At 55.6% G+C, this 25,315-nt stretch overlaps 5 protein-coding genes across 5 annotated transcripts in view; 1 reads left to right on the forward strand and 4 right to left on the reverse strand.

Annotated features, from left to right (window-relative positions):
• The window catches only part of TLN1 (talin 1), a 34,759-nt gene extending 34,020 nt beyond the window's left edge, over window positions 1–739 (reverse strand). Inside the window, exon 1 of the mRNA XM_082300966.1 lies at window positions 655–739. The gene's annotated coding sequence lies outside the window, so the exon portion shown is untranslated. The remainder of the gene's footprint in view (window positions 1–654) is intronic.
• Window positions 740–1,144: 405 nt separating this feature from the next.
• Window positions 1,145–7,794, forward strand: CREB3 (cAMP responsive element binding protein 3). The gene is made up of 11 exons (XM_082301831.1): window positions 1,145–1,220; window positions 1,678–2,126; window positions 2,828–2,965; window positions 3,048–3,306; window positions 3,528–3,640; window positions 3,886–3,978; window positions 4,483–4,589; window positions 5,425–5,493; window positions 5,649–5,733; window positions 5,870–5,951; window positions 6,404–7,794. Exons 3-11 carry the CDS (start codon window positions 2,828–2,830, stop codon window positions 6,742–6,744), a joined length of 1,287 nt encoding a protein of 428 aa, XP_082157957.1. The 5' UTR covers window positions 1,145–1,220; window positions 1,678–2,126; the 3' UTR covers window positions 6,745–7,794.
• A 3,245-nt stretch (window positions 7,795–11,039) lies between these two features.
• LOC309584709 (avidin-like) lies at window positions 11,040–12,535 on the reverse strand (the record flags this gene model as incomplete). The annotated part of the gene is made up of 4 exons (XM_082300893.1): window positions 11,040–11,073; window positions 11,488–11,620; window positions 11,721–11,931; window positions 12,464–12,535. 4 exons carry the CDS (start codon window positions 12,533–12,535, stop codon window positions 11,040–11,042), a joined length of 450 nt encoding a protein of 149 aa, XP_082157019.1.
• Window positions 12,536–14,419: 1,884 nt separating this feature from the next.
• Window positions 14,420–16,018, reverse strand: LOC309585170 (avidin-like; the record flags this gene model as incomplete). The annotated part of the gene is made up of 4 exons (XM_082301702.1): window positions 14,420–14,545; window positions 14,705–14,825; window positions 15,237–15,450; window positions 15,947–16,018. 4 exons carry the CDS (start codon window positions 16,016–16,018, stop codon window positions 14,446–14,448), a joined length of 507 nt encoding a protein of 168 aa, XP_082157828.1. The 3' UTR covers window positions 14,420–14,445.
• Window positions 16,019–20,457: 4,439 nt separating this feature from the next.
• Window positions 20,458–22,517, reverse strand: LOC309584749 (avidin-like). The gene is made up of 5 exons (XM_082300958.1): window positions 22,414–22,517; window positions 21,438–21,539; window positions 21,121–21,334; window positions 20,649–20,769; window positions 20,458–20,567 (listed from the first exon to the last, which is right to left on the reverse strand). The coding sequence occupies exons 1-5, from the start codon at window positions 22,486–22,488 to the stop codon at window positions 20,534–20,536; spliced, it is 546 nt and encodes a 181-aa protein (XP_082157084.1). The 5' UTR covers window positions 22,489–22,517; the 3' UTR covers window positions 20,458–20,533.
• Window positions 22,518–25,315: the final 2,798 nt, after the last annotated feature.

The raw sequence follows: 25,315 nt of genomic DNA on the forward strand, positions 1-25,315 counted from the left end.
CCATGGGAAGCGTGTCCCCTCGCGTCCCCACCCAAAACCACGCAGCAGCACACAGGCACCCCTGCCACTAGCTCTTCCCCACGCCCCGGCAGGGTGGACGGCGTGCCAGGCGAAAAGCTGCGCCTGGCCTGCCTCAAAGGCTGCCCCACGGGCCGGTGGCCACAGCCAGGCTTGCCCAGCTCGGTCGCCAGGGCCCCCCCAGGGTGGGGATGCTGGCCCGGGCCTGGCCAGGGCAAACTCCAGGCCCAGGCCCGGTGGGGCAGGGCAAGGGCAGGGCCGGGGATAACGTGGCCGGAGATAGCGTGGCCGCGCCAGCCCGTGCTGCCCCGGAGCCGCCGGTGGGCGTCGGTGCGCGGGTGCCGCCCGCCCCGGGGGCGATCTGGGCACGCCCCAGAGTCTGAGTGAACCCCGTAAGCCCCCGGGTCACCGCGGACAAGCTCTGCCTGGAGCAGGGAAGCCCCGGTAACTAGGAAGCTGCTCCCTCCCTGCCTCCCCGCCATTTACCGGGCGGGGTGCGGGGGCAGGGTCCTCGGGACATCCGTTTCCGGCAGCCCCCCGAGAGCCAGGACGCCACCGGTCCCCAGGACCCCAGTCCGAGGCCCCCCCTCCCCGGTTACCGGGACACCATGTGTCCTCCGTCCCCTGTCCCCGTACCTTTGCGCGGGCAGGAGCAGCGCGGCGGCCCCGCGACGCTGAGGGGAGCTGAGCGGGCGGCACCGCCCGCTTCCCGCCCCCCCGCCGCGCATGCGCCGGGGCATGGCGCGCCGCCGGGTGACACGGCACGGCCCCGCACGGTGCCCCGGGGCTGCGCTCCGCCCGGATGCCGAGCCGCAGGCATCCCGCTCCCGCGGACAGCGCTGCTCCGTAACCGCGCGGCCCGGCCCGACGCCCCGGGGCTGGGGGGCGCCTCCGCGCCCGTGTACCGGGGCCGTGCTCCGCCCGCTGCTCACACGGCACCCCCGGGCACCCGCCCGACCCGGGACACCTCCGAGGCCCCGCATGACCCCGGGCCCGCCGCCCTCCCCTGAAGCCGTCTCTTCCATCCCCTCCCTTCCCCGGCCGCCCGCGCTCCCGCCGCCAGCGCGCGCTCCCGCCGCCGACGCGCTCCCAACCAATGAGCGATAGGGGCGTCAGCGCGGGAGGGGCGGGGGCGGTGCGCGCGGGGCCCGCCGGGAGGCGGGGTGACGTCACCGCGGTGCGTTGGAAGCGGCGGGGCTGAGGTGAGGGGCGGGAGGGCGCCGGGGGTCCGCGGCTCCGAGGGTCCAGGAGGTCCGGGGAGCAGGGGGTCTGGGGTCCGGCTCGCGGCCGGGGCTGAGAGGGGCTGTTTGGTTCTCCTCGGGTGGGTGTCCCGGCGTGGGGAGCTGCCCCTGCCCTGTGGTTACCCTTCCTTCTGCCGTACCTGCTCCTCCTGCCCCCGTTCTCCCCGTGCTGCCTGCTCGGCGCACGCTTCTTGGGGAGAGACTCCTCCGAGCCTGTGGAAGCGATGGGCCCTGGCATTGCCCTCGTTTGCCCGGCTCCTCTTCCTCTTGCTGCGCCACTTTCTGCTGGCAGCCCTGCTCGCAGTAAGCTGGCACAGCAGCCCTGTGGCTGGGGAGTGCCCTGGCCCTCTGGTTTTGGGTGGGGTTTCAGGTGGTTTTGGTGGTGTTCTATTTTTTGTGGGTTTTTTTTTTTTTTCAGACCGTGGCACTTGACAGCTAGATGTGAAACCTTAGCAGTGCTGATGGAGAGGTGTGATGGATGCCCGCGCTCTGACAGCCTGAGTGGTGCCTTGGCTCAGGCATCGCCCACGAGCCGGCCGGGCTGATCCCGGTGAGAGCCATGCGAGGCCACATTTCCTCAGGGACCGAAGCTCCTGGGCCATGTCTTGTCAGGACATAACAGCAGCAGCCCAAGCTGGGACCAGACAAAGCTAAAGCTGCCGCAGCCACACAGGTGCACGAGCGCCAGGGCAGCGTTCGGCTGCAAGTCCCTCACTCTGCCCTCGAAGTACCTGTGGCTGCCCCGAGCCACTGAGCTCTGCTGCTCTCGTGCTGCCGGGCCCTGACCTCCCTGGCAGCAGGGACGGCTCTCCAGGTCACTCCTCAGGGCTGAGAGACACTTTACCAGTGTCTGATCTCTACAGCGAGGTAAGGAGCATTTTACTCAGCCTAAAGCTATGTTGTGCACTAACGATATTTATATATATACAGCTACTTATTTATTACGATATCCACTCATTTATTACACGTGTGTTAAATAGCGCAGTGTTTGACAGCTGTCTGAATTACTAAATCATCATTTGGGCCTTTGTGGAATCACTCGTTAATTACCCTTCAATGATCACTTAATCACCATTTGATTACCATCTAATTTCTGTTCAGTCATCAATTACTTAGAATTTGATCATTGTTTAATCATTAACAGAATCCCTTTAGTTAAAACCTCAACAATGGCTGTTCTTAATAATTTTCCTGTGTCCGGAAGTTCTCCCTGCTGGCTGCACACCAGGGAGTATGGCACTTTCAGGCTTTTGTGGAACAGCAGGATCTTGCATGCTCTCCACACCATTGAGTCTGGGATTGTTTCACTTTTCCTCTCCTTCCTGCAGCTTTTGTGCTCTGGGTGGAGCGTGGCTCTTGTGGCTGGGTCACAGTAACCTTGTGGGGAAGACAGTGTATTGTTGTCACCGGTGGTGCTGTAATAGCCTTGCTGGGGAAGTAGTTGTGAAGTGGCTGTCCCTGCTGTTGACATTGCAAGGGGATGCTTTGTCTGTAGGGTCTGAGGGACATCTTAAAGCAAGGCTGCTGTCTCCCCTTGTGCCTGTGCTCACTTTGGGTGTCCTGCTCAGATGTCGTGCCCAGAGGAAATGGATGCCCTGGCAGATGTGGATCTGCTTGACTTTCTCCTGAAGGACGATGCTCCCTGCCCTGAAATCCCAGAGGAGCAGAACGGTCTGCTGGAAGACTGGGGCCTGCCAATGCCTGAGGTAAGTTCTTTGTGAGGAACTGATGATGAGCTGAGGTTTAGGAGGTTTGTCTCTCTGCTGAGTTAAAGCTGTTCCTCCGCAGCTCCTGGACAAGGAGATGGATGACTTCATCAGCTCACTGCTGAGCCCTTTAGAAGATGAACCAGACAGGCTCGGTTATTTGCCTGCCAACAGTGACAGCAGCATTTCTGAGGATCAGCATCTGTCCCATTGCCTTGGTAGCAATTTTGCCAGCCGAGACATTGTGCAGGTTGACCACAACTACTCCCTCCACCAGGACTGGCCTGTGCTGGAAAGTGTGAGGTCTGACATGGCAGTAGGAGATGTCACCATTGAGCTGGGTGAGTGATGTGTATGGACTCTGTTTGCCCTGGCTGCAGGCAGAAAAGAGAAAAGCAGCCCCATATTGGTTTATTTTGGTGGTTGTCAGGCAATTGATGGAGAGAGCCAAGAGTAGAGGCTTTCAGCTGCTGTAAAATTGCTGTTTCATGCTTCTCAAAGCTGGCTGCTCAGGTGCTTGCCTCACTGAGGCCCGGCATTTGACTCATCTTTCCTTCCCCAGGGGCATGGGTGGGTTTGGAAGGCACAAGCAAGACACTTGAAGAGAGCAGCAGTTCCCCCATTGCTGTTGCTGTGGAAGATGAATCCCAGCTTGTGCCTGGAGCCATTGTGCAGGTACTGACTCCCATGCCTGTGGACCCCAGCCTTTGCTTCTGCTCACATCTCTCCTTCTCCTCTGACTGGCTTCTGTGAGGGATATCTCTGAGGGAAAGCATGACTCTGCCTTGGGAGAGCTGATTCCAGTTCTCTGTGTTTGCTGCATGCCCTCTCTGGCCCTGGGTGGACTCCTTGTATTCCAGCTGAAAACTATGAATGAATGTATTTGCATTCTCAGTAAGCTTATTTTTGCTGTTTTCTAGTCTGACTTCCCAGAGCTGGTCCTGACAGAGGAGGAGAAGCAGCTCCTGGAGAAAGAAGGTGTTACGTTACCAACCTGTCTGCCACTAACCAAAGTGAGTCCTCACTGGAACCAAACAGACTTAGACCACTTAAATGTGTCAGGTAGTGCAGGCGTTGGAAACTACAGGACGGTGCCTTGATGGGAATACTGTTGTCCAGGTTCACGGCAGTGTTCATCCAAGCTTGGTGTCCTTTTCCTCCTTTGGAGTCTGGGTGTCATCCATGTGCACAGCAGCTTCTGGCTGCTGTCAGTCTCCCTACTCATGGCTGCTTGCAGGAGGCAGTTACACCACAAGTGCCTCCAGCTATTTCTTCCTGCTTGCCTAGTGGCTTGTGAGCTGTATGCTTTTCATTTCCCTTAGATATGCTTTACTTTTGCTATGCCATGGACACTGCTGGCTGCATCAGCAGGCCAGAGTTTTCCTTGCAGTTTATTCAGTGTTACGGGAAGGACAGAGGACACAAGCACTCAGGCTGGGCATTGAGATGTGTGTGGGGTGTGGGAGGGTGGGATTGCCAACACCCTGGGATTGCTGTTAATGAGATGCTGCTTGCAGGCTGAAGAGCGAGTTCTGAGGAAGGTGCGTCGTAAGATCCGGAACAAGCAGGCAGCTCAGGATAGCCGTCGCAGGAGGAAGATCTATGTGGATGGCCTGGAAAACAGGTATGGTCACACGGCAGTGTCATCCAGCACTTGAGGGACCCATATGTTCTTTTAGGGATCCTTGGCAGAATGATGATGGCACTAAATTGTACTTTCAATCAAAACTGAGTTTTTGTATCGTGTTATGATGGGTATAGCACAGGATTTGTGATTAGAATGGCATGGTTGTTCTACAAGCAGAATCAATGTAATACAATCTATAAGCAGTGTAATACAGGATTTATCATACAACTTAACTTACGGTTTCTAATCACCTGCATTCTGATACATCTTAGCTTACAATTTCTGGCCACCCAGGCCCTCTGCAGATTGGATCAGATCTTAATAGACAGTTCTGTGTATTAATATAATGATCATAACATAGATTCAAAATGCTATAGAGGAATATGAGTCTCTCCCTTAGTCATGGCAGGAAACAGGCAATGGTAGATGTGTCCCTGAGCAGGGAGTTCCTGAGCCTTGCTGTCCAGCAGAAACTCTACTCCCAAGGTCCCCCTTAGGACTTTCTAATTGCTTGATTTTGTGGACAGTGCACTCTGTGCTGTTGTGTTCCCCTGCTCTGTGATAGGGCTGTCAGCAACACAGAGCTGGCTGTGTGCCTGAGACCTTCAAGGCTAGTAAGGGAAGGGCCTGGTGCCCAGGGACTTTCAAGCTGGCATGGAGGAGAAGAAACATGAGAAGGTGCTCTCTGGGCTTTGCTGTAGGTGATACCAGGTAGACCCTAGGACCAGTTTTGTCTGCCCCAGCTACTCAGAGGTGGTGACTGATGTGAAGTCTCTGCTGTTGACCAACAGAATCTCTGTTTTTCCCCCACTCTGCTTGTCCTTTCTGGAAGGGTGGCAGCCTGCACAGCTGAAAACCATGAACTGGAGAAGAAGGTGCAGCAGCTGCAGAAGCAGAACACGTGAGTTTGTCTTGTTGGGTTTGGCAGGAGATGTGGTGGGGAGGGCTGTTCCTCTTCTCGGGACTGCGGCCTGTCCCTGGCTGCAGAGGCTGGAGGGAAGTGTGCAGCTCTCGGTTCAGCTGCTGTGCTAACCTGCATTTCCTGCTCTCCTGCAGGTCACTGCTCAGGCAGTTGCAGAAACTGCAGGCCTTGGTGAGACGGTCAGCCCCCAAAACTACCAGAAGCAAAACCTGCACCATGGTAAGTGGCTTCAAGCCCCAGTGCCTGTGGAGGAGTCTCTGCTGTCCTCACAAGTTTGGGAGAGAGGTGTTTATTCCATCCAGTGATGCCTGTCCATCTCCTTCGCTGAGATCTGTGCTGATCTTTCTGTTTCTAGATCGTGGTTCTGTCCTTCTGCCTCGTTCTGTCCCCCAGCATCCACTCACCTGGGAGCGTAGAGCCACAGCGGGAGCTCAAGGGTGAGTGCCTGAGTTGGGGCTGAGGTGCTCAGGTTGGGGCTGAGGTGTGGCTCCAGGTGAAGTGCTGCCCTTCAGAGCACAGCAGCTTCCCCAGAGACAGCCTGAGCTCTGGGGCACTTCCAACTAAGCATCCCCTTGCCTGGGGTGACCACTAGGTTTGGGTTGCTGTCTCGCCCCAGCTCTGGACTCTTTCTCAGCCCTGTTGCAGAGGCCTGCCTGGAAGCAGGGCCCTGCGCCAGGGGTGGTGCAAGGACAGGGGAGATCCGGTCCGTCTTGGAGCACAAACTGTGCTTGTGCCTGGCAGCTGTGCAGCATCCTCTCCCTGCCTCCCATGGGAGGAGGAAGTCGTGCTTAAACAGTTTGTCCTCTCTCTGGGCTCTGTGGTGGCTCCATACTCAGCACAGGAGGGTGGGAGGCTGGAAGTGACAGGATTGGCTCTCCCTCTCTTACAGTGCTGTCACGGCAGATCCGCGAGTTTCCGAACCATGGAGCACCTGATGTGCAGCACAGCACAGAGCTGGAGGGCTTCAGCCCAGAGCCTGGAGACCTCTTGCTGTCGGGCAACCTCAGTCAGTCATGGGAAGAGGGGCAGAGTCCACTCAACCCCAGTCCCAGATCTTTCAACAGCAACTCGTCCTCTGACCCTCCGGCAGCAGCAGGCTCTGAGCCAGACCCACCCCAGAGTGACCCTTTGCCAGCAGCAGTGCTGGTGCCGTGGAAAGGCAAGGGTCAGGAGTGGGTGGAACACCCTGACAGAGTTCTCATCCAGCAGCACCATGCCAACGAGATGTGACCAATGCTGCATCCTGCTCCTTGGGATGATACCAGGCACCCCATGGGGCAGGGACAGAGCTGCACTAACAGATTATCTATCCGAGCATTCCTTCTGAGTACTCTCCTGATTACCAGCAGCTCAGAGGGTTTACCAGGGAGGAATCATTCTGACATTTTATGTTTGTATCAGGCTCCATCTGAGATGGGACAGGAAATTCTGAGAACTTCACTATGGCTGCTGATGTGGCTTGCAGCCCAAAGCACATCTGGTGGCTTGTGGGGATGGGCTGCGGCCAGGAGGCTGGAGGAAGCTGGGCTGAGGTGCTGGTACTTGGTCTGACTGGATGCAGTTGGTGGTGGAGGCCACTGCCCTGCTTCTTCACTGCCCAGCTGGAGATGAACAGGCACTTCTTAGTCTGTATTGTGGCCCCAAACATCTGTTCCATGTCCCTGCCCCTTAATCCTGCAGTGCTGCCTGATTTCCAGGTGTGAGGGAGCGAGTTGACCTTCAGTGCCCTCACAGGAGTGGTCCTTCCTGCTGCTGTGACAGATCCAGCATGTCACCTGTTCCTGCTAGCTTTTGAGCCATGGCCACAGCTCCCAGCCTGGCTAGAGAAGGTAAAGTGGAGTCCTTCCTGAGCCATGTGTGCTGTTTGCCTACTGTAAGGGCTGAGCCTTTCATCTCCTGCAGGCTTCTGGGCCTCAGGGAGCAGGCATGCCTTGAGCCAGACTGCTGAGGCAGCATGTAGCAGAGAGCAGCAGAGCTGCTTGCTCTTCTGAAGGCCTTCATGGCCACAGGACAGTTTCAAAGCCATGTCCTTGTGTGCCCAAGCCTTGCTGTGCTGGCTTGTGATGCAGTCAATGGTTCTGGGCTGAGCAGAAACACTTTGAGCTGGTGAGCAATGTCTTTGCCTCAGAGTGCAGCTCAGTGGTACCTGTAGAGATCTCCTTGTCCTACTTCAGGATATTTCATAGAGTTGTATAGAATGGTTTGGAAGGGACCTGTAAAGGTCATCTAGTCCAGTTCCCCCTGCAACGAGTAGGGACAGCTTCGGTTGGGTCAGAATAATAATGAATAGCTTCTTTATTAATAAGAGTCTAAATAAATATTAGTGGTGTGTGACTGTGTCCTCTCTGGTTGTTTTGGCGAGGTGCTGGGTGAAAGCTGGGTGAAAGCTGGGGCCTGCACCTGGGGCTGGGAGCCTTGTGGGAGAAACCCAGCAGCGGCCTGGGGACCGTCACTCTCACATCGGTGCAGGGGAACTCCGCGTGGCTGTGGCTGTGCAGAGGGGCTTGTTGAGGCATGTGTGGGTTTGCAGGGCTGCTGCTCTGCTCTCACCCCACTTCAAGGGTGCAAAAGCACTCTTGGAGAAATGTACATGTGGTGAGCACCCGGCATCCACCGTGCACCCCCAAGCCCCCAGTGCTGCGGAAGCAAGCAGCTTCCCCAGGAGGAAGTGTGAGGAGCCAGTGTCAGCCCCCACCGCTGCTTTTGTAATGAGGAGCTGCACAATCGCAGGAAATGGAGCAGAGCTAGGGTGCTGCAACAGCCACCGGGTGGGCCCTGCCTGCTGCGGGGTTGCTAAATTCAGGCTTGTCCCTGGGTCTGGTTGGGATCACTGGGTCCACGGGAGGCACTGGCAGACCTTGAGCTCGGGCTGCAGAGCCCAGAGTAGGGTTTCAGGGCATGGAAGCTCAGCCAGGCAGTGAGTGCAGGAAGATTCATGCTTGCAGCCCACCCAGCAAACACGGTATGAGACAATGTTGTGTTGCAAAGAGAGGCAGCCAAGGAGGGGCTTGCCCTGGGGCTCTGCCTCAGCACAGGTAGCAGCATGGTCCCAACAGGGCCAGGTCACAGCTCTACCCTGGCCAGGGCTGATAGCCCTTGAGCATCACCAGGGAATCGCTGGACCTTTTTCCTCAGGGAAGTGCTGTGCATGGCATCAGGAAGGTCAAGGACCCTGTCTACACTTGAATTTTTTGCAGTTAGAGGCCAGGGTGTAATGCCTCTCCCCACTTTAGTTTCATTTTTTTTGCAGTTTGAGACCAAGGTGTGTAATGTCCCGTTCCCACTTCACTTTCATTTTTGCAGTTCAGGGTCAGTGTGTGAAATGCCATGTTCCCCCTTTAGTTTCATTTTTTGCAGTTCAAGGCCAGAGTGTGTAGCGTCACAGACGTTACATGGTGTCCCTGACCCAGCACTAATCAATATTGAATGAGCCATGTGAAGTAATACATGGTGGTGTTGCCAGCAAAGTTGGGAGCAGCCACATGAGCTGGTGTTTGCCTTGGGTGTGATGGGGTCAGTACTGCTCTTTGTAGCAGTCTGGCTGGCTTGGCCAGATGTCAGGAAGGGAGATAACTCTGGGAGAGCAGGCAGGGAGCCAGGAGTTGGGAGTTTTGGGGAGGATTGCTCCATGGTCCCAGCTCATAATGACCCAGATCTGCTATTTTTCATTGCTTTCTGTGTTGTCATGCCAGCCCCACAGCAAGCAGCTCTGAGCTGGGGAGAGGAAGGAAGCTCAGCCTGGACCTCACGCCTTGGGTTAAAGGGCAGTGATGATAAAAGTGCCCATAATGAGTTCTTTGGCTGAGGACTTTAGTATATCAAGTGGAGGAGGAGGAGCCACCTGCTATTCCTGCCATCCTCCTTGTCCTCTTTGCTGCAGATCCCCGTTCTTTTTCCTGGCATGCTGCAGGGATCAGAGCATGGTCTGCATGTGCATTTTTGCTGCTTTCACATACACACAGCCCCACGCTCTGCCTTAGATCAACAGTATGGTCCCTGCCTGCCTTCCCCACTGTGTTCCTTCTGTTATGTCTGAGGTCAGCCTGTATCTCCCTTGTGTCCCAGCAAGTGCCTGTGTCAGCTTTGTGGGACTACGCTGGCAGACTGGAAGCACGAGCCTTTCAGGGCAAAATGTCCTGCACAGTCCTTGGCAAGTCCCGGGTGGGTGTTGCCAGATGGAAACAGAATCTTTTTTGCTTGGTGACTCCTAAAGTATCAGTTGTGCCTGGTGACTCCTCGAGTATCAAAGTATCATCTCCTTTCTATGGTAGTGATGTACTGAAATTTGTGAAAGCATAAATGAAATTTGCCTTCTATTGCCAAGGAAGGCCTGGCTGTGTAACCAGTGCAAAACACTTCCTGATCATGGCTTTAAAGGAATCAGGTTTCCCATTTTTTTTTTAAATGAATTAGGGTTTCTCAGAGAGATGGGAAATTCAGTCAGTAGCAGAAACAAGATATATCCACCTCTTCAAGGGTCCTGTGTCATCATCCATCCTATTTTTATCCACTAGCACCAGCTGCTGGATAGTGGTGGAAACAGAAAAACTAATAGAATTCTGAAAGCTGGTTTAAAAAGCAGCTGGAAATACAGCGATAGAGCCACTGCCTCCTTCCAGCTCTCACAGCTGGGCATCTTGGCCCTGGGCCTGCTGAACCCCCAAGGGTCATGTTGGGACCACTTTGGCAAAGTGTCTAAGGCAGAAAGCAGAGAGATCGAACTGTGATGCCTAAAACAATCCAGCCAGTGCCAGATGTGGCCTTCCCCTCTTCTCTTTCCCTGGCTTGCGTGGACATCAGGGTCCTGGCTGGAGACACACCCCCATGGATTACTCAGGGGACACAGCCGTGCAGAAAGGACTCTTGGGGAGGGGCATTTGGGAGCTTTCCCCAGGCCTGGGATGGGAGGGCAGCTGGCAGCCTGCCACCGCTGCACATCCGCTGGGGCTGGGAACCGGAGGCTGACAGCTCTGCCAGAGTCATTTGCAGCGGCCCCGTGCGTTCGGGCGCCCGAGAGCTTCCTCTGCTCCGCTCACATGAGGAGGGCTCCGCACTACTTGGCCGTGGCAGCACACTGGGGCTGTGCCTTTTCCTTCTCTCTGGCCACAGCCCGGCTTGTCCCCCATCTCTAGGGACATCTGGGAGTGACCCCTAGGGCCATGTTAGCCACAGCACGGCATCAGATTTGCAAGCACAGTACTGCTGCACCCTGCCAGGGAGGGGAGCCGGGACAGCCCCCATCCCCAGGGACGCTGCTGCCCTCAGCATTGTAGCATGAAGCCTCCCTGTGGGAGGGTGGCTGCTGGGTGAGACAAACCCCACGAGTTTGAGTCAGGGCAGAAAACAGAGCCAAACCCTGCAGACCCACAGAAACCCTTTATTTTGCATCTGGTGAGCTTGCCTAAGAAAGCATGAACCTCTGGGCTGAGAGCTGCCTAAGTGCAGCATGTCGGTGCGGGCAGAGCCCGTCCAGGGAAGCACTGACCCACGGCCGTCCTGAGCCTGCTGGATTTCCCCACTTGCCGTTATTTGATCCGTGTGAAGATGCTGGTGCCAATCCTGCAGAAAACACCAAATCAGATGGGATCATGTATGCTGTGGAGGGTACAGAGGGAAAACCAAGGAGGGCATTGTGTGGTTGACTGGGGTACTACATGTTCAAACAGCCTGTAGCAGAGGCTGTGCCAGGTGCTGGCATCTTTTCCTCCTCTTTCCCTGCTGTGGAGAGTGAAAAGATGGTCCTGAAGGGGACCCCACTTTGGCCAGACCCCATCCTGGGATCCCCCACACTGAGGCACATCTGGCATGCAGGAGTAGACCATACACGGATGCTCCTTAGCCCTTGCACACCACTGGTGACAAATCTATTTCACCCTCACGGTCCTCCCATGCTTCACCCTGTGGGATTTCTCCCTTCTCCAGCCTGAGATGCAGGAGACCCTGGCAGAGCAGTGGCTGGGACCCAGCACTCACCGTGTGGCTTTCCAGTCCTCATCAGGACTGTCAGCCACCTCTCGTAGGAGCCACAGGGCATGCAGGGTCTCCTCCCTGTTGGTGTCTACATAGCACTGGCCCAGGAAGACAGTTGTCCGGGCAGCCTCTGAGTCTGGAAGGGTTTAAGGTGATGTGAGTCAGGCAGTGAGGCACAAGGTCACCCTGTGTCCTGCTGGCATCCTTGCTACAGGATGATGGCCTTTGCTGCCTACCTCGGAGCCGCCAGTTCACGGTGAAGTAGAAGGTGGGCTGTGGGACCAGCCCTGTGTCTTGCTGGGAGCCCTCCAGTGGTGAGGTGAGGAGTTCCACGTGGCCAGCAGCAGGTCCCGGCAGGTAAAAACCGGAGAATCTGTTGTCCTTGTCCAGGGTGGACACAACCATCCGGCAGCCGGTGTCACTCCGCCACGACCCGGAGAGAAGACACTGCAAGGCCAGTGCTGTGGGTTGGAGTGCCCAGGCAGGGAGGGGGGCATCCTGCTCCCCCGCCTTCACCCTGGCTCTGCCCAGAGATGTCTGCAGCACTGAGTGGTGTGCCGCGGACCTGATGAGCCACTGGCATTGCCACCTCAGTGCGAGCGTCGTGTCTGAGCACCGATTGCCTTCAGCTCAGCCGCTGTCCAGGACGGTTCCACCCACCCAAGAGGGAGTGGGTCCCCCCATGCTAAAGCAGCAGGTGTGCTGCTTTTCCTACACTCAAGGGATGAAAACAGGAGCTATCTGTAGTATAGCTCTGTTTGCCTTCCTCTGAACGATTTCCCGGAATGAAAAGCGTCCTTGCAGGAGCAGTCCCTTCCTCCCAACCTTGTCACAGCTTCCATCAGCGCTGCACAGTGCTGTTCCCACCAGTTCCAGCAGCCCAGCCCTGGCTCCCTGTTGAGTTATGATGCCCCAGCAGCAGAATTTGGGGTCTAGCAGGCTGTCAGTACCACATCCCCACTGTCACCTCTCCCCATACCTTCCTCTCCACGGGGGAAACACACACTGCCAGGGCAAGGGCGAGGACCAGGGCAAAAGCAGTGCTCCCCATGGCTGCAAGGCTGCTAAGAGCTCCCCCAACCCTGCAGCCCGCCCCCCTTTATAGGGCTGTAACTGGAGCCCCACCAGCACCAGGATGGCAGCTGTGAGATGAATGGCTTGATGTCAGGGTGCCCGGGACAGGCAAGGGAGGTGAGAAGGTCTGCATGACCTAGTCAGCGCTGAAGGAACACAGCCATAAACACGGCTGTGCAGAGGGATGGGAGTACAAGCTTTTTATAAGGCCCTATAGTAGCCTGGAAATCAACACCTTCTTTGGGAATCTGCCTCCCATGCACGAAGGCTGGAAATTACCACCTATTTCAACATTCACCCCCTCCCTGCTTTGCTGGTGCCACTGCTAGACCAGCATCCTGAAGTGCTGCATGAGAGGGAAGGCTCACTCACTTCAGAAACAAAAACTTTTCTCCAGCCTCTTCTGGGTATCAGCTGCTGAATTTGAGGCTTTTGCTTTTACTTTTATGGGAGTTAGAGGAAGAAGTAACTGCAGCAGCATTACTGAGGTCCCAGCAAGTGTGTTTGCTAAACACACAGAACATGATAACCAGCGCTGCATTCACACTTCTTCCTTGTATTTTCTGCCCTAAAGGACCTCTGATGTACAAAATGCAGTGGGCACTGTCCCTGTGCTCCTGAGCCATGCCTTTGCAGTGATGCCTGGAGCAGGCATATGGCTGTGGTTGCTGAAAATTCTGGTGGGATTCAGCCTGAATCAACACCTGCTGTTTCCAATACAAGCTGTGTTTGGGGCAGGGGATGTTGGGAGGGATGCAGTGTGCAAATTGGGGGCAGGGGAGTGCCCCTTTGGGGTGGCACTTCTTAGTGACCACGCTAGCCCTGGCACACCCTGGCACCCTGTGCTCAGCACATCTCTCTCTCATCTAGGTAGCCTCAAAAGCTGGGCTGAACAGAAAACACTTCTCTCCTAACACATCCCTCCTCCTTGTTGTCTTTTTCAGTCCCAAACTCAAGGCCTATCACAGAGGCTCAAAAAAATTCTCCTGGGGATCTTCTTGCTCTCATCCTGGATGCCACAGTCTGTTCTTTTGGCCTGACACCAGCTCCTGCCTTTCTGTGCTGTTTGGCAGGGACAAGCCACCTTGTTAGAGATCCCAGGGTGGTGGCAGACATCCCTTCACTTCATGGCACCATGCTGCAGCTTTGCTAGAGCTGGGCCAGGCTTGATGGACTGTGTGGCCACGGTGCTGTTATCCCTCAGGCTGGGATATTTTTGTAACACTTCCGCAAGAGGCTTCCTCTTCACCCACAGACCTGCCAAAAGCTTTGTGTCGAAAGAGTTGGCTAAGTCTGCCGTGTGTCTGCAGAGGCCAATAGAGTGGCACTGCCAAAATTCAGTGGCAGAGAAGGGGAAAATTCCTGAGTGTAACCCAGGGGATGGTAAAGGATGAGATGGGATGAGAGCTTTAACTTATGCACATTTTACTTGAGCTGCTGGACAGCACAAAGGAAGTGCTTAATCAACACCTCAAATCTACTGATAAAGTTGCCTCCATTGCCCAACTCTACAGAGCCTGGAGCCCCAGTACTGGAAGGGGTCTGGTGGGAATGGATGTGAAGGCACCACAAGGAAGTGAGCTGGATTCAGGATGCTGGTGCCAGTTCTGCCACCATCAGGCAGGCAGGAAATGATGACACAGGGTGGAAGTTTGGGTTTAGATGAGATGGGAAATGAGCCCAGGAAGGCAGAGGGTGGGATCAGGGAGACATGCAGACATCCCTGGGGAAGTGCAGTGGTGAGACCTCACCTCAGCAGGGGTATCTTTGGGGACAGAAGGTGTAGCAGGGACAGACTTTAAAAAAAGGCAACCACAGCTGATGAATTTAAATTTTATTCTCATTTGGGAGGCAGGTTTTTCTTGCCTTGTTGAGGGGTCAGGTTCATCACTGGGCTGACGAAGACACATCTTCACAGGGAGGGGACAAACTCGGCAGGATCTTTCCTTTTGTGGTGCGTTTGCGTGTGAAGACATTTCTGCCCACCCTGTGAGAAGTTGAGAGTTCCTGTGGGATGACCCACAGACACTGCCCACTCAGAGCTGCCAGTGCTCACAGCAGTGATGGGGTGTCCCTAAATGCACCCCAATTTTCCTCAAGCGAGGACATCTCTGTGGGATCAGTGTCCCCCATATCCCACCACTACCTCGTGGCTTTCCAGTCCTCCTCAAGGGATCCGACAGCTTCACGCAGGAGCCACATGGTGGTCAGAGTCTCCTTTCCACCTGCATCCACAAGGCATTGCCCCACGAAGGCGGTGGTGGCATCTGGGAGGAAGCGCTTGTTGGGAGATCCACGGGGAAACTGGCTGCCATTCCCCACTGCCCTCCCAGACACAGCTGTGTTCCTGCTCCAGTGGCCACACAACCACCAAACCCATGCTGGGGGGTCCTGCCCTTCTTTGTGGCTCCCTTGGACAAGGCAGGATCTGTAGCACCACATCCCACTTGTGCTAACAGGGTCTGAACCCACTGTGGTCACCCCAAAGATGTTGGGTGAGGAGGGGCTGCCCTGTCCAAGCCCAGCATTGCTCCTTAGCCCCACATCCTGCAGGTGTTGCTGCTTAGCTGCACCAAAGCAGCACCCAGCTGAACTCCTGGCAAAAGAAAATTGCTACTGTCTGCCTGTGTGGTTCCCATTGACACTGCCATGCCATCCCCAGGTGTCCCAGCACTTACTGGAGAACTTGTCCCAGCGCACAGTGAAGGCAAAGGTGGACCAGCCCTCCTCTCCAAGCTGCTGCTGAGTGCCCTTCAGGGGGGAAATTTGGGCACAGCCCCCAGAGAGGGTGACTCGTGTGAGGTATTGTCCCTCGAAGTCCCCGTTGTCCCTCAAAGCTGAAATCTCCATCAGTGAGCCCTGGTCATTCCTCCACAGTCCGTTAAGCTGGCACTGAAGGAATACAGCCACATGCTCTCTGTCCCCACACACAGAGGGACCCCATCCCTGCTGCTGCCCCACACCAGGAGCCACAAGCCCTGCTGTGAGTGCAGGACATGGCTATCCCTAATCCCAGTCTGGGGAAATGCTGCCCCAGAGTGCTGCTGGCTGCTGAGAGGATGGTGGAGCAAGGCCAGAATGTCCCAGCCCTGCAGCATGCGCGGTATGCCCAGATACAGACCCCATGGAAGGGAGTGCCACATGTATGGTGCTCCCAGGCACAAACCCCGAGGGATGGAATGCCCTGTGCATGGTTCCCTTGTGGGAACAAATCTTTCTGGAGGTGGTACCAGGTGGCTGAGGGTGATCCAGGGATACCTTGCCCTCTGCCTGGACTTGGTGCTTGCAGAGCTCTCCTGCTTGTCTAAGCCTAAAATGGCATTTAAGAGAGAACTCCTGCATCCCAGTGCTATGTCTGCCGCGCTCCCGTTGTCACCCATCCCTGTACCTTCCTCTCTGCAGGAGCAATACTCTCTGCCAGGGCCACGGCGAGGACCAGGATGAAAGCGCCGCTCCCCATGGCTGCGGGGCCGTGCGATGCCCGGCTCAGCTCCCTCCCTGCCCTGCATCCCAAACCGCTTTATAGGGCTGTAACCGGAGCCATGACGGCTGGCAGCTGCGGCGTGAGTGTCCTGATGTCAGCGTGCCCAGGTCAGGGGAGCTGAGGGGGTCTGCCTGACCTGGGCAGCGCTGGAGGAACGCTGCGGTGAGCACGGCTGTGCACGGAGGTGGGGATGTGGGAATGATTTACACATTCACTGTCCAAGAGGCTCTGCCGACCCGTTCCTTGCTCAGTGCCGGAGCCCTGGGGGCGGGCACGGCCTGACACTGTCCCACTGCCACCGACCCAGTGCTGCCACCTAAATACTGCGCCTAAAGGCTGCAGCAAGAGCAGTCCTGCCAGCTCTGCTCCGCGGTCCTGACATCACCATGTGTCTGCCAGCAGGGGCTCACCCCTGTGACCGTCCCCTCCTTCACTGTAAGAGTCTGCTGCTCTTTCTAAACTGTTTTTCGTCCTGGCTGTGCTGGGCTTTCCTTGGGTTTGGGACCTAAGACTGTCGCTGTAGTAGGAACTGTTGAATCAATAATTTTTCCAAGTGGAGAAGGGCTTTCCTGGAAGATATGTAGACATTAAAATTTGCTTGTCCCTGTGGGAGGGTATGTCCTGTGCCCGGTGCCTCCCTAGACCTTGCCACATGCATGATGCTTTGAGGGTGGGCAGGGCCCTGTCCGACCCTTCCCAAGGGGCTCCTGATGGTGCAAGACTGTAATGGGGGTGCTCAGACTGCCTGGCATTGGCCCAGGGACAGACACATCCTCTAAGACATCGCCCTAAATAGGTGAACGTGTCACTGCCAGTGCTGCAGGGGAAGACAGAGGTGGCATCTGGCTGTGTCCGGATCATGGGCTGCCCAAGCACAAGGGATGAGACCTGCTTTCACAATCCTTCTCATCTTTCCTGGGCCTGAAGACAAGGAAACCTGCTCTCCTCTTCCTCAGGGAGCAGGATCCAGTGTTCAAATTGCACTTCATTTTTAATAAAAAAATTATAGAGATGTATTCAACTCTCATCCTGGGGACTTGCTCCAAAAGCCTTTGGGATCTTGACACCCCTTGTCTTTGCTTGCTGCCCAGCTGGCTCCTAGCACCCAGGGCTCAGCACTCCCCCATGGACTCCATGCAGCACCAACAGGTGCAGCCCCAGGATAGGCAAGCTCCCTGCAGCCCACCCACTGGCTTTCCAGTCATCCTCGAGCATGTCAGCCTCATCTTGAATGATCCATGTGGTCTTCAGTATCTCCTTCCTGTCATCTATGAAGCATTGGTCTGAGGAGGAGGTGATGAAGTCTGCAGTCTGTGAAGGGATGGGATGAGATGGTGCTGAGATGGGGCTGTCCCTACTAGGCAGCCAGTTTGTCAGTGGGAAAGGCTGCTTGTGGGTCAGCCTTTCCCCCTCCCCACCCTCCTGTCCTGCTGGGACCTTGAACAGGTGTGGGATATGCAGGGCATGGTGTCATGAGCCCAGCTGAGCTGGACATCAGAGGAAGGGCAGGAATACTCCAAGCACATCTTAGTGGAGACCAGAGGAGCTCTGAGGATACAAGAGGGAGGGAGACTGGGAAAGGAGAAGCCCCTGAAAAGCTCCAAAGGTGGGGTGGCTCTTCTGGGTCATGAAATGTGTCACCTGCAGCAGTGACACCCACATCTCATTCATGGCATCTGGTAGCAGCCAGTGAGGTTGCCTTTTCTGTTCACAGCCAAGATGGTCACATTGGAGCCCAGGTCAGTGACCCAGTGCCCCGTCAGGATGGAGTGCAGTGGAGGGGACTCAGCACGGGTGCCACAGCACAGCCTGGGTGGGGCAGAGTGGCAGGAGTGAGTAAACCTCTGAGCCATGTAGGGCAAGCTGGACAAGATGCAGGTCCCTCATCCACACAAAGGGTTTTACTGACAAATGTGATGAACTCAGCTGTAGGATGGAGAGGCAGAACACATCTGGGAGGGTGCCCTGGTTCTGAACCAGCCCAAGGAAGGGCTGAGAATGTAACTAAGGAGCTCCTCCATTCTCTCAGGATGGCAGTCTGCACTTGGCAAGGCTGCAGCTAGAGCAGGGCCATGGAGAGAGGCAGAAGAGCAGAGTGCAATGCGTGGTCCTGACCAGAGGACTGCGCAGAAACAGTGGAGGGGATGGGAGCTATGTGTCCTCACTCACCAGTGAAGTTATGGCTTGAAAATCAAATTTCCTCTTTTGTCATCTCTGCAGAGTGGCATGGTACTGGGTTTTGCCTGGGCACACACCCAAACCCACCAGCCATGGAGTCCCATGAATGACCTGGGAGCTCCCTCCCTGCATCTGCTTGGGTGGATCAGCAGCTGCACTGAGATGTTGGGCACCATGATGTTCAGTGTTGAGACATCTGTAAACGGTCGACAGGAGCAGTCCCCACAGAAACGGTTGCATAAGACGCTTTTCCACATGTGGTCAAGACATGGAAGTGCCGGGTGACCCCTGCAGTGGAAACTCCTTCTCCATTTTAACAGTGACTATCTGCTTGAAGGGATTTAATCCTTATGCAAGCATCACCCCATGCCAAGATCCTAATAAATTAATTTTTCAGGGTTTTTATTTAACTGATACACTGTGTGCATGAGCACCTGTGCCACACAGATGTCCATGTGATTGCAGGTGCCTCCTGCTTCTGCCAGCTCCCCCTGCCCCTGGAGGCATCCACAGTGTGTGAATGACCTTGATCAAGGCTTGTCATGCAGCAGAAATAGTGGGTTTTCCTCTCAGGGTCTGCAGCAGGGCTGAAGGGGAAGCCCTGCTCACGTTTGCCTTGCTGATGAGGCCGTGATAGATGAAAACAAATGGTGCTGGGTTTGCAGACCAGCACCGTGAGCAGGTTTGCAGCTGGATAAAACCCAGATCTGACGGATGCTGAATGTGCACGAGGAAACATCCCCACCTTTAGCCACTCCCAGATGTCTGCAGGCACCTCTGGCACACCATGTCCTACGTCCTGTCACCCCATATCTGAGGGGTGCCAGGGATGTGTTGCAGCTTAGCTGGGTGCCCTCATAAAGGGACTGGCCTTGCAAACAGCTCTGCCAGCTCACACCCACCACACCTCTCACAGGCATGGTGTCTGCCTACCGGGGTTTGCAGGATGCTCCAGTTGGGGTCAGCATCGATGCCTTGCTGAAGCACCCTGGGAATGCTGCACAACCTCTGGAGAGCTCTGCCCTGGGGAAATGTTGGCATGAAGGCAATAACAAGGTCTAGAGGATGCATGCAGTGAGGCTGAAGGCTTAGCAGGTGCCTCAATGCTGAGCTGGACATACTTCAGGTGAGAGCAGGTCCCTCTGCCCCTCACTTTCCCAATTCTCAGCCTCCTCTAAAAGCATGTAAAAGGTTGTGTGGATACATACATGCATAGCAGAGAGCTGGTGTAAAGGCTTTCTGGTCAGAAAGGCTGTAAGGGAACTGAAAAAGCTGGAGAAATGCCAGCAAGGCACTGAGAAGGGAAGAGAGCACCACTTTAGATGGGGAAGATGAATGCCAAGGAGAAAGACGTGAGGAGCAAACCACATGCAAGTGTGCAACAAGGCAGATGAAAATGCAGGGCAGGCAAACTTACTAAAGCCACAGGTGCTGTTAATAAAGCTCTCCCACATGCAGCACTCACAGCAGAAAAACCAGGGGAGCAGTGGGAAGTGCTCAGTTCTATTTTTAAGTTTGTCAAATCCCAGGCAGTATGCTCAGGGCATGCAGTACTGTCCCAGGTTATTTTGAGAATGAAAGACACAGGGTCTAAGCTCAGATTCAGACCCAGAGCTGATTTCCTGGAAATCATTTGCTTTGTCTTGGAGGGGTGCCCAAGTCGTCAGCACAGGCACTGCCAGTTTCAGTCAGTCACATAATCCACTGGGCAGAGATTTGAGGCTGAATTTGCTGGTCATGGCTTTTCCAGTAAATCACATATTTCCTAGGAAGAATTTTGGGCTGGATGTACTGCAGCTACTGTCCCTGTGTGGCTGGTGCAGAGCAGCCTTTGGCACTTTTCAGGAGTGTGAACACAGCTGAGACCAGTCACCTGCCTGCTTGAGGGCAGTGTCAGAGCCAGCAGCCCCCCAGCCAGGTTTTTGGGATGAAGAAGAGTTGCCCAGCCTACCCTCCCTGGCTTTCAACAGGAAAGAGGGACTGCTGGTCACACTACGTGTCAGAGGGTTACTTTGGGGATGCACCATCCTGTTTGGTCTGGAAAAGGGGCTTCCTTAGGACCAGTCTCTTCCCAGAATAAGGGAATGAGAGTTTCATTCCACACCCACCCACCACCATGTTTTAGCCCAGCTTTTCCAGGACATATCCACAGACCGCACAAGGTTGTGTTTAAACATCTTTAATTTTATTTGGTGTTCTTTGATATATCTTCCTCCAGAGCTGGTAACATCAGGACATGCTGGTACACGCTGGTCCTGCTGAGGGGACTACTGTCTCCCAAGTGTGGCTAGAACAAGATTCTTCTCCCCCCTTTCAGCTCATTCGAGTGAAGGTGTTGCGGCCAGTCCTGTGGGGAAGCAGTAGCTCATTGGTGCCCAGCCAGTAGCAGGGTAGGGATACCAGATGGATTGGGGGTACCTTGGCTCACCTGGTGGCTTTCCAGTCATCTGTCTCTGAGTCGACTTTCTCCCGCAGCAACCAGGAGGTGTGCAGGACCTCCTTCCCATCAGCCCCATTGAAGCACTGGCCCACAAAGACAGCTGTGGAGTCTAAAGCAGTGGTGGCTGTTAGCATCCCAACAGGACCTCAGCTGATTTTGGAGCTTCACAAGCATCCATGGGTTTAGTGCTCGTGGAGCCCGTGTGGATCCTTGTATTTGCAGGGAAATTTTGTGTACCACAGATGTTGTCAAAGCAAGCCCCTGTGCTGCCTTACTCAAACATGGTTTTGGGAGGTGTCCTGCTGTCTGCTGACACCATCCAGAGTGGGGAGAGATCGGGGAAGGAGAGACAGGGGACAGGAGAGAGAACAGAAGGATTGGAATGGGCACTGGGACCTGCCTGAGCTCCCCTCTCCATCCCACTACCCCATCCAACAACAGCTGTCATGCAGCTACAGACCTGAGAACTTCTTCCAGTTGACCGTGAAGCCAAAGGTGTCCTGTTCATCCTTATCCAGGTGCTGGGAGCCAACCAGTGGGGATGGCTGGATGGGACTCTTGGCACTTGACACGGCGGTGTGGTACTCCCCAGAGAAGGTTCCATCATTGTCAACGTTGAATACATGCATTTTGGAGCCCAGATCATTCTTCCACCAGCCAGTCAGGTTGCACGACTGGGAATGAGTAGACGTGTCCCTGGGGGCTGCCTGTACACAGCCCTTACAGGCTGAGCCCCCTGCCCACAGCCCCCAGTGCCCACAGGGTGCTGGCACTCACCTTGATATTCCTTGTGCTTTTCCACTGGCTGCTTGTGGTTGCCTTTTCCTCTTTCTCGCTGGCCTTTTTCTTCTCAGGGTGATCACCTCTCTGGCAGAAGAGCTTGGAAGAGAACAAAAACACAGGTCAGGCTGTGGATGGTGGCACTGCAGAGTGTTGCTGGAGTCCTGTGAGTGCTCTAGCATTCATTTTTAAAAGACATGAATTATAAAGTTGCTGCTATCTCTGCCATGTCAAGAGGGCCAAAAGCTGGGGTAAGCCAAGCAAAAGGGGGATGTGAAGAGGAAAAGTGAAAGACGGGAGCCCTGGACAGGCAGGAACCTGGGCAGGACCCCTGCTGTAGCCCTGGCAGGTGAGCTGTGTGAGTCCAGGGCACATCTGCCCGTGTTTGTGGGGACCTGTGCTGTGCTCAGCATACATACAGCACGACAGGGAAGCCCACAGGGATGGGCACAGCCCTCAGGTCCACGGTGGGCTCAGTCTCAGCCAGAGCCCTGCACATCCCACCTGCAAGGCTCTGGCTGGAGTTCCAAGCACTGCCTGTTCTCTCCCACACCGCGCCGTCCGAGACAGAGGCAAGTCACTCCCTGCGGCAGGGTCCCCATGCTTCCCCCGCCCCAATTCCCTCCAAGTCTTCATGAGGGAAGTGGAGGATTTCCAAATGCATGCCTCCTGCACCAGGGAAGGAATCCCCACGCACATCCCTCCCAGGCACACGGACAGCCCTGGAGCATCTCTTCCCTCGGCTGGAGGTCGCGTCTGGATACCCTCCTGTTGCCGAGTGTTCCCCCCCGCAGAAGGGTCTTCCACACGTGTCCCATCCCTAACAAGCGCTGCAGCTCCCAGATCATATTCCACCCTCCGGTGAGTCTCCCACTCGTGTCCCTCCCTGAACACCGGGACCCCCAGGCGTGCTCCCACGCAGACTTCCCCGAAGCCGAGTTTCCCGCGCGTGTATCCCAGCAGGAATTCCCACCTGAAAGCCCTCCGCCACCGCGGCCAAGGACACCGCTACAGGCAGGGCGACAACGGAGAGGACGCGGCGGCTCATCGGGATGCGGCTCAGGATGCAGCTCGGGATGCAGCGGCGGCAACAAATCGCGCCGTGCCACTGACTCACAGACTTATTTTTCGGCTCTGCCACTGCTTTCCGGGAAAGCCCTGGGCGGTACCGGAGGAGGGGAGTAGAACAGGGACAAGAAAGGGAACGGAGACGGGGACAGCGACACGGGTGGGGGCGGGAAGGAGCTGTAGGTCGTGGTGGGATGGGAACGGGAACTGGGGTGGGAATGGGGGCAAGGATGAGGGGTGGGGGATATGCACATGGATGGGGACGGAACAGAGACAGGGATGGGGATGGAAGCAAGGGCGGGAGGGATGGGGACGGGGCAGGGATGAGGGATTGGAGGCAGGGATAGGCATAGGCATGGGCACTGGAACAGGGGTGAACATGGGGATAGGCAGAAATAGGGATGCAGGAGGGGTTGCGTGGGGCTGCCCACTGACGCCACCCAGCCTGGGGGTTTTCAGTCCCATGTCTACAGGTTGAGAGCTGTTTCCATCCTGCCCTGCAGGAGCTGTTGTGTCCTAAAGCACTCTCTGGTCACGGCAGGAGATGGACGGAAGAGCAGAGAGTCATGAGGGCTGGGTAAGGTGTGTGTGCAGGGACAGCAGGTGATCTGCACTGGGTCCAGGGATTTGGAAGATGAAGGAAACAAACCTGCCGCAATAGCAATAGGAAAACACCTTTTTTTTTTTTTTTTTTTTTCAGGTTTGCAAAATTGCAGGCTGTTGCATAATAGGGCACTGCAGGCTGGAGGTGAGCAGCCCAGGTAGCACCTAAGGCAAGAGGAAAAGGCAAATTAAAGAACAATAAAAGGGCAGGATCACGTCAAGGTCAGGGACAGGATGTGGGATGGTTAGGACAGCTGATGATCACAGACTGTGATAAAGAGGAGGTGCCACCTCCAGTGCTGATTTCTTGTAAACTCTCTGGTTTTACTTTCAGTTTCCCTATTAAGCAAGCACAGTGCTTGCAACATCCTGTGTACTACTGACTGCCCTCTCAGGAGAAACTAGGAGCCAGGGAATTTGCAGGTGTGGGGATAATGAAATGACAAAAATCAAGTCTTATGCCCTGGGCCAACATGGTTCTGAGTCGCCCTGTGCCCCACTGTGCAGGGCTCTCAGCCTCACCCTCCACTTCCTCTTGGGTCCCAAGGCTTTAGCCTCACAGACCACTCAGAGAAGCTTTTGGGTGCTTGTGGTGCTGGTGACAGCCACAGTGGGCATGTGGGGAGCGGAAGCAGCAGAACGAGGCCAGCATGACCTGGGCAGTGCCGAGGATCAGTGGGGATGAACTGAGGGCTCTGTGTGGAATGCAGGTGTGAGGATGAGGATGCAAGGGTGAGGATGAAGGGCTGAGGATGAGGATGCAGGGGTGACTTTTGACCAAAAGCTGGACCACCAGGCACATCAACCAGTTGTGCTCAGTCAGTACAAGCACACCCCGGAGAGTCTCAGGTGTGTGCACTCTCTGGGAGCAGCCCCAGAGCCCAGCAGGGAACGAGGGAAAAGTGCAAAGGCTGAGGAAGGCTGGGGAAGGACAGGCACGCTGTGAGAGGAAGAGGATGGTAGACAGGCCCTGACACTTTCTCGGGGCACTGTGTGCTTTCTGCCCCAAAGTCCCTGCTCCATCCAGCAGTCTCGTCCCCCAGCAGCCCTGCAGCCCACAGGCAGCATTGTCTTTCACCCCCTTTGCACCTCTCCCTGCCCACAGAGCTTCTCCCTGTGGTGCTCAGGAGCAGGAGCTAGGAGCTGTGCATCATGGGTTAGGTAACTAATTAATGAGCTGCCAAAATGATGGATTAGTGAGATCAAGTGTTAGATCAGTGAAAAGGGCACGGGGCCCTTATTTGATTTGTTTCCTGTCCGAAGGAGCTGATAAAATAGAGTTTAATGTTCAGATAACATCCTGTGAATCTGAACGCCAGAAAGGATCTGTATCCTGTTCCACCCTCTGGCTGATGAGGTGACAGCCAGCCAGTGGGAAGCACATTGTACACCTGCCTACATGCAACAGGTACACCTTCAGGATCTGGCTTTAGCCATCCAGTCTGCCCAGTAGCTCTGCCTGGAGTCCCAGGTCTCTCTCCTGGTCGCCTCAGCATTCAGTCTGGACTTTGGACCACCCCAACACCCCAAATCCCCTTCTGTGAGGGTTAGCACCCAGCTCTCCCCCATATGTGCATGCAGCACTGAGACTCCCATCCAGAGCAGCAGCTGGAAATGGAGTTTGACGGGAAGATGGGGCAGAGTGGGGTGCAGAGACACGGGATGAGGCCAGGTGAGAGTGCTGGCTTGCCCACATGCAGCTTTCACCCAACCCTCAGCTGTGGGGTATCCTACTGCCCCACACTGAGTGTGCTGCCTGGAGCCACCCACCTCAGGGCCCCTGTCAATGTCCCAAATGGGTGCACAGGCAAGAAGGCACCTGCTGAGGCCTGAAGCCATGCTCAGGAAGCAGAATTACTCAGCTACTGTCCCTCAGCCCATCTTTCCCAGCCTCTCCAAAACACTTCCCTGTGCTCCCCCTCCCAGCACCTTGCTCTGCCCATGGCCACAGAGTGGCTGCTTGTATCCCAGGGACACAAGGGACACAGCTCTCTGCCGTGTGGAGAAAGTTTTATTTGGCTCCATGTGTGAGGGCAGCAAGTGTGGGAATGGGGAGCCCCACCAGCAGGATGCTGGGAGGTGCTGGGAAGAAGCTGGACAAGGTGAGGGTGTGTTTCCTTGCCAGGAGCCCAGCTTGGGACTGTGGAGAGGCTTGGGAATGCAGAAGGACAGCGGGGTGCAGGCAGCACTGGTCCCTGTTCCCA

Source organism: Coloeus monedula (assembly GCF_965178545.1).
Source record: "Coloeus monedula genome assembly, chromosome: Z".
In the NCBI taxonomy this organism is placed as follows: Eukaryota; Metazoa; Chordata; class Aves; order Passeriformes; family Corvidae; genus Coloeus; species Coloeus monedula.

Bases quoted from the DNA above. Each gene is read 5' to 3' on its own strand.
- CREB3 (XM_082301831.1), top strand. From the start codon at position 2,828: ATGTCGTGCCCAGAGGAAATGGATGCCCTGGCAGATGTGGATCTGCTT. The intron at 3,307-3,527 runs GTGAGTGATGTG...TTCCTTCCCCAG, and splicing joins AGATGTCACCATTGAGCTGG to GGGCATGGGTGGGTTTGGAA. The intron at 5,734-5,869 runs GTAAGTGGCTTC...TTCTGTTTCTAG, and splicing joins GAAGCAAAACCTGCACCATG to ATCGTGGTTCTGTCCTTCTG.
- LOC309584749 (XM_082300958.1), bottom strand. From the start codon at position 22,488: ATGAGCCGCCGCGTCCTCTCCGTTGTCGCCCTGCCTGTAGCGGTGTCC. The intron at 21,540-22,413 runs GTGGGAATTCCT...TTCTCTTCCAAG, and splicing joins CGGTGGCGGAGGGCTTTCAG to CTCTTCTGCCAGAGAGGTGA. The intron at 20,568-20,648 runs GTGAGCCAAGGT...GCTTCCCCACAG, and splicing joins GATGACTGGAAAGCCACCAG to GACTGGCCGCAACACCTTCA.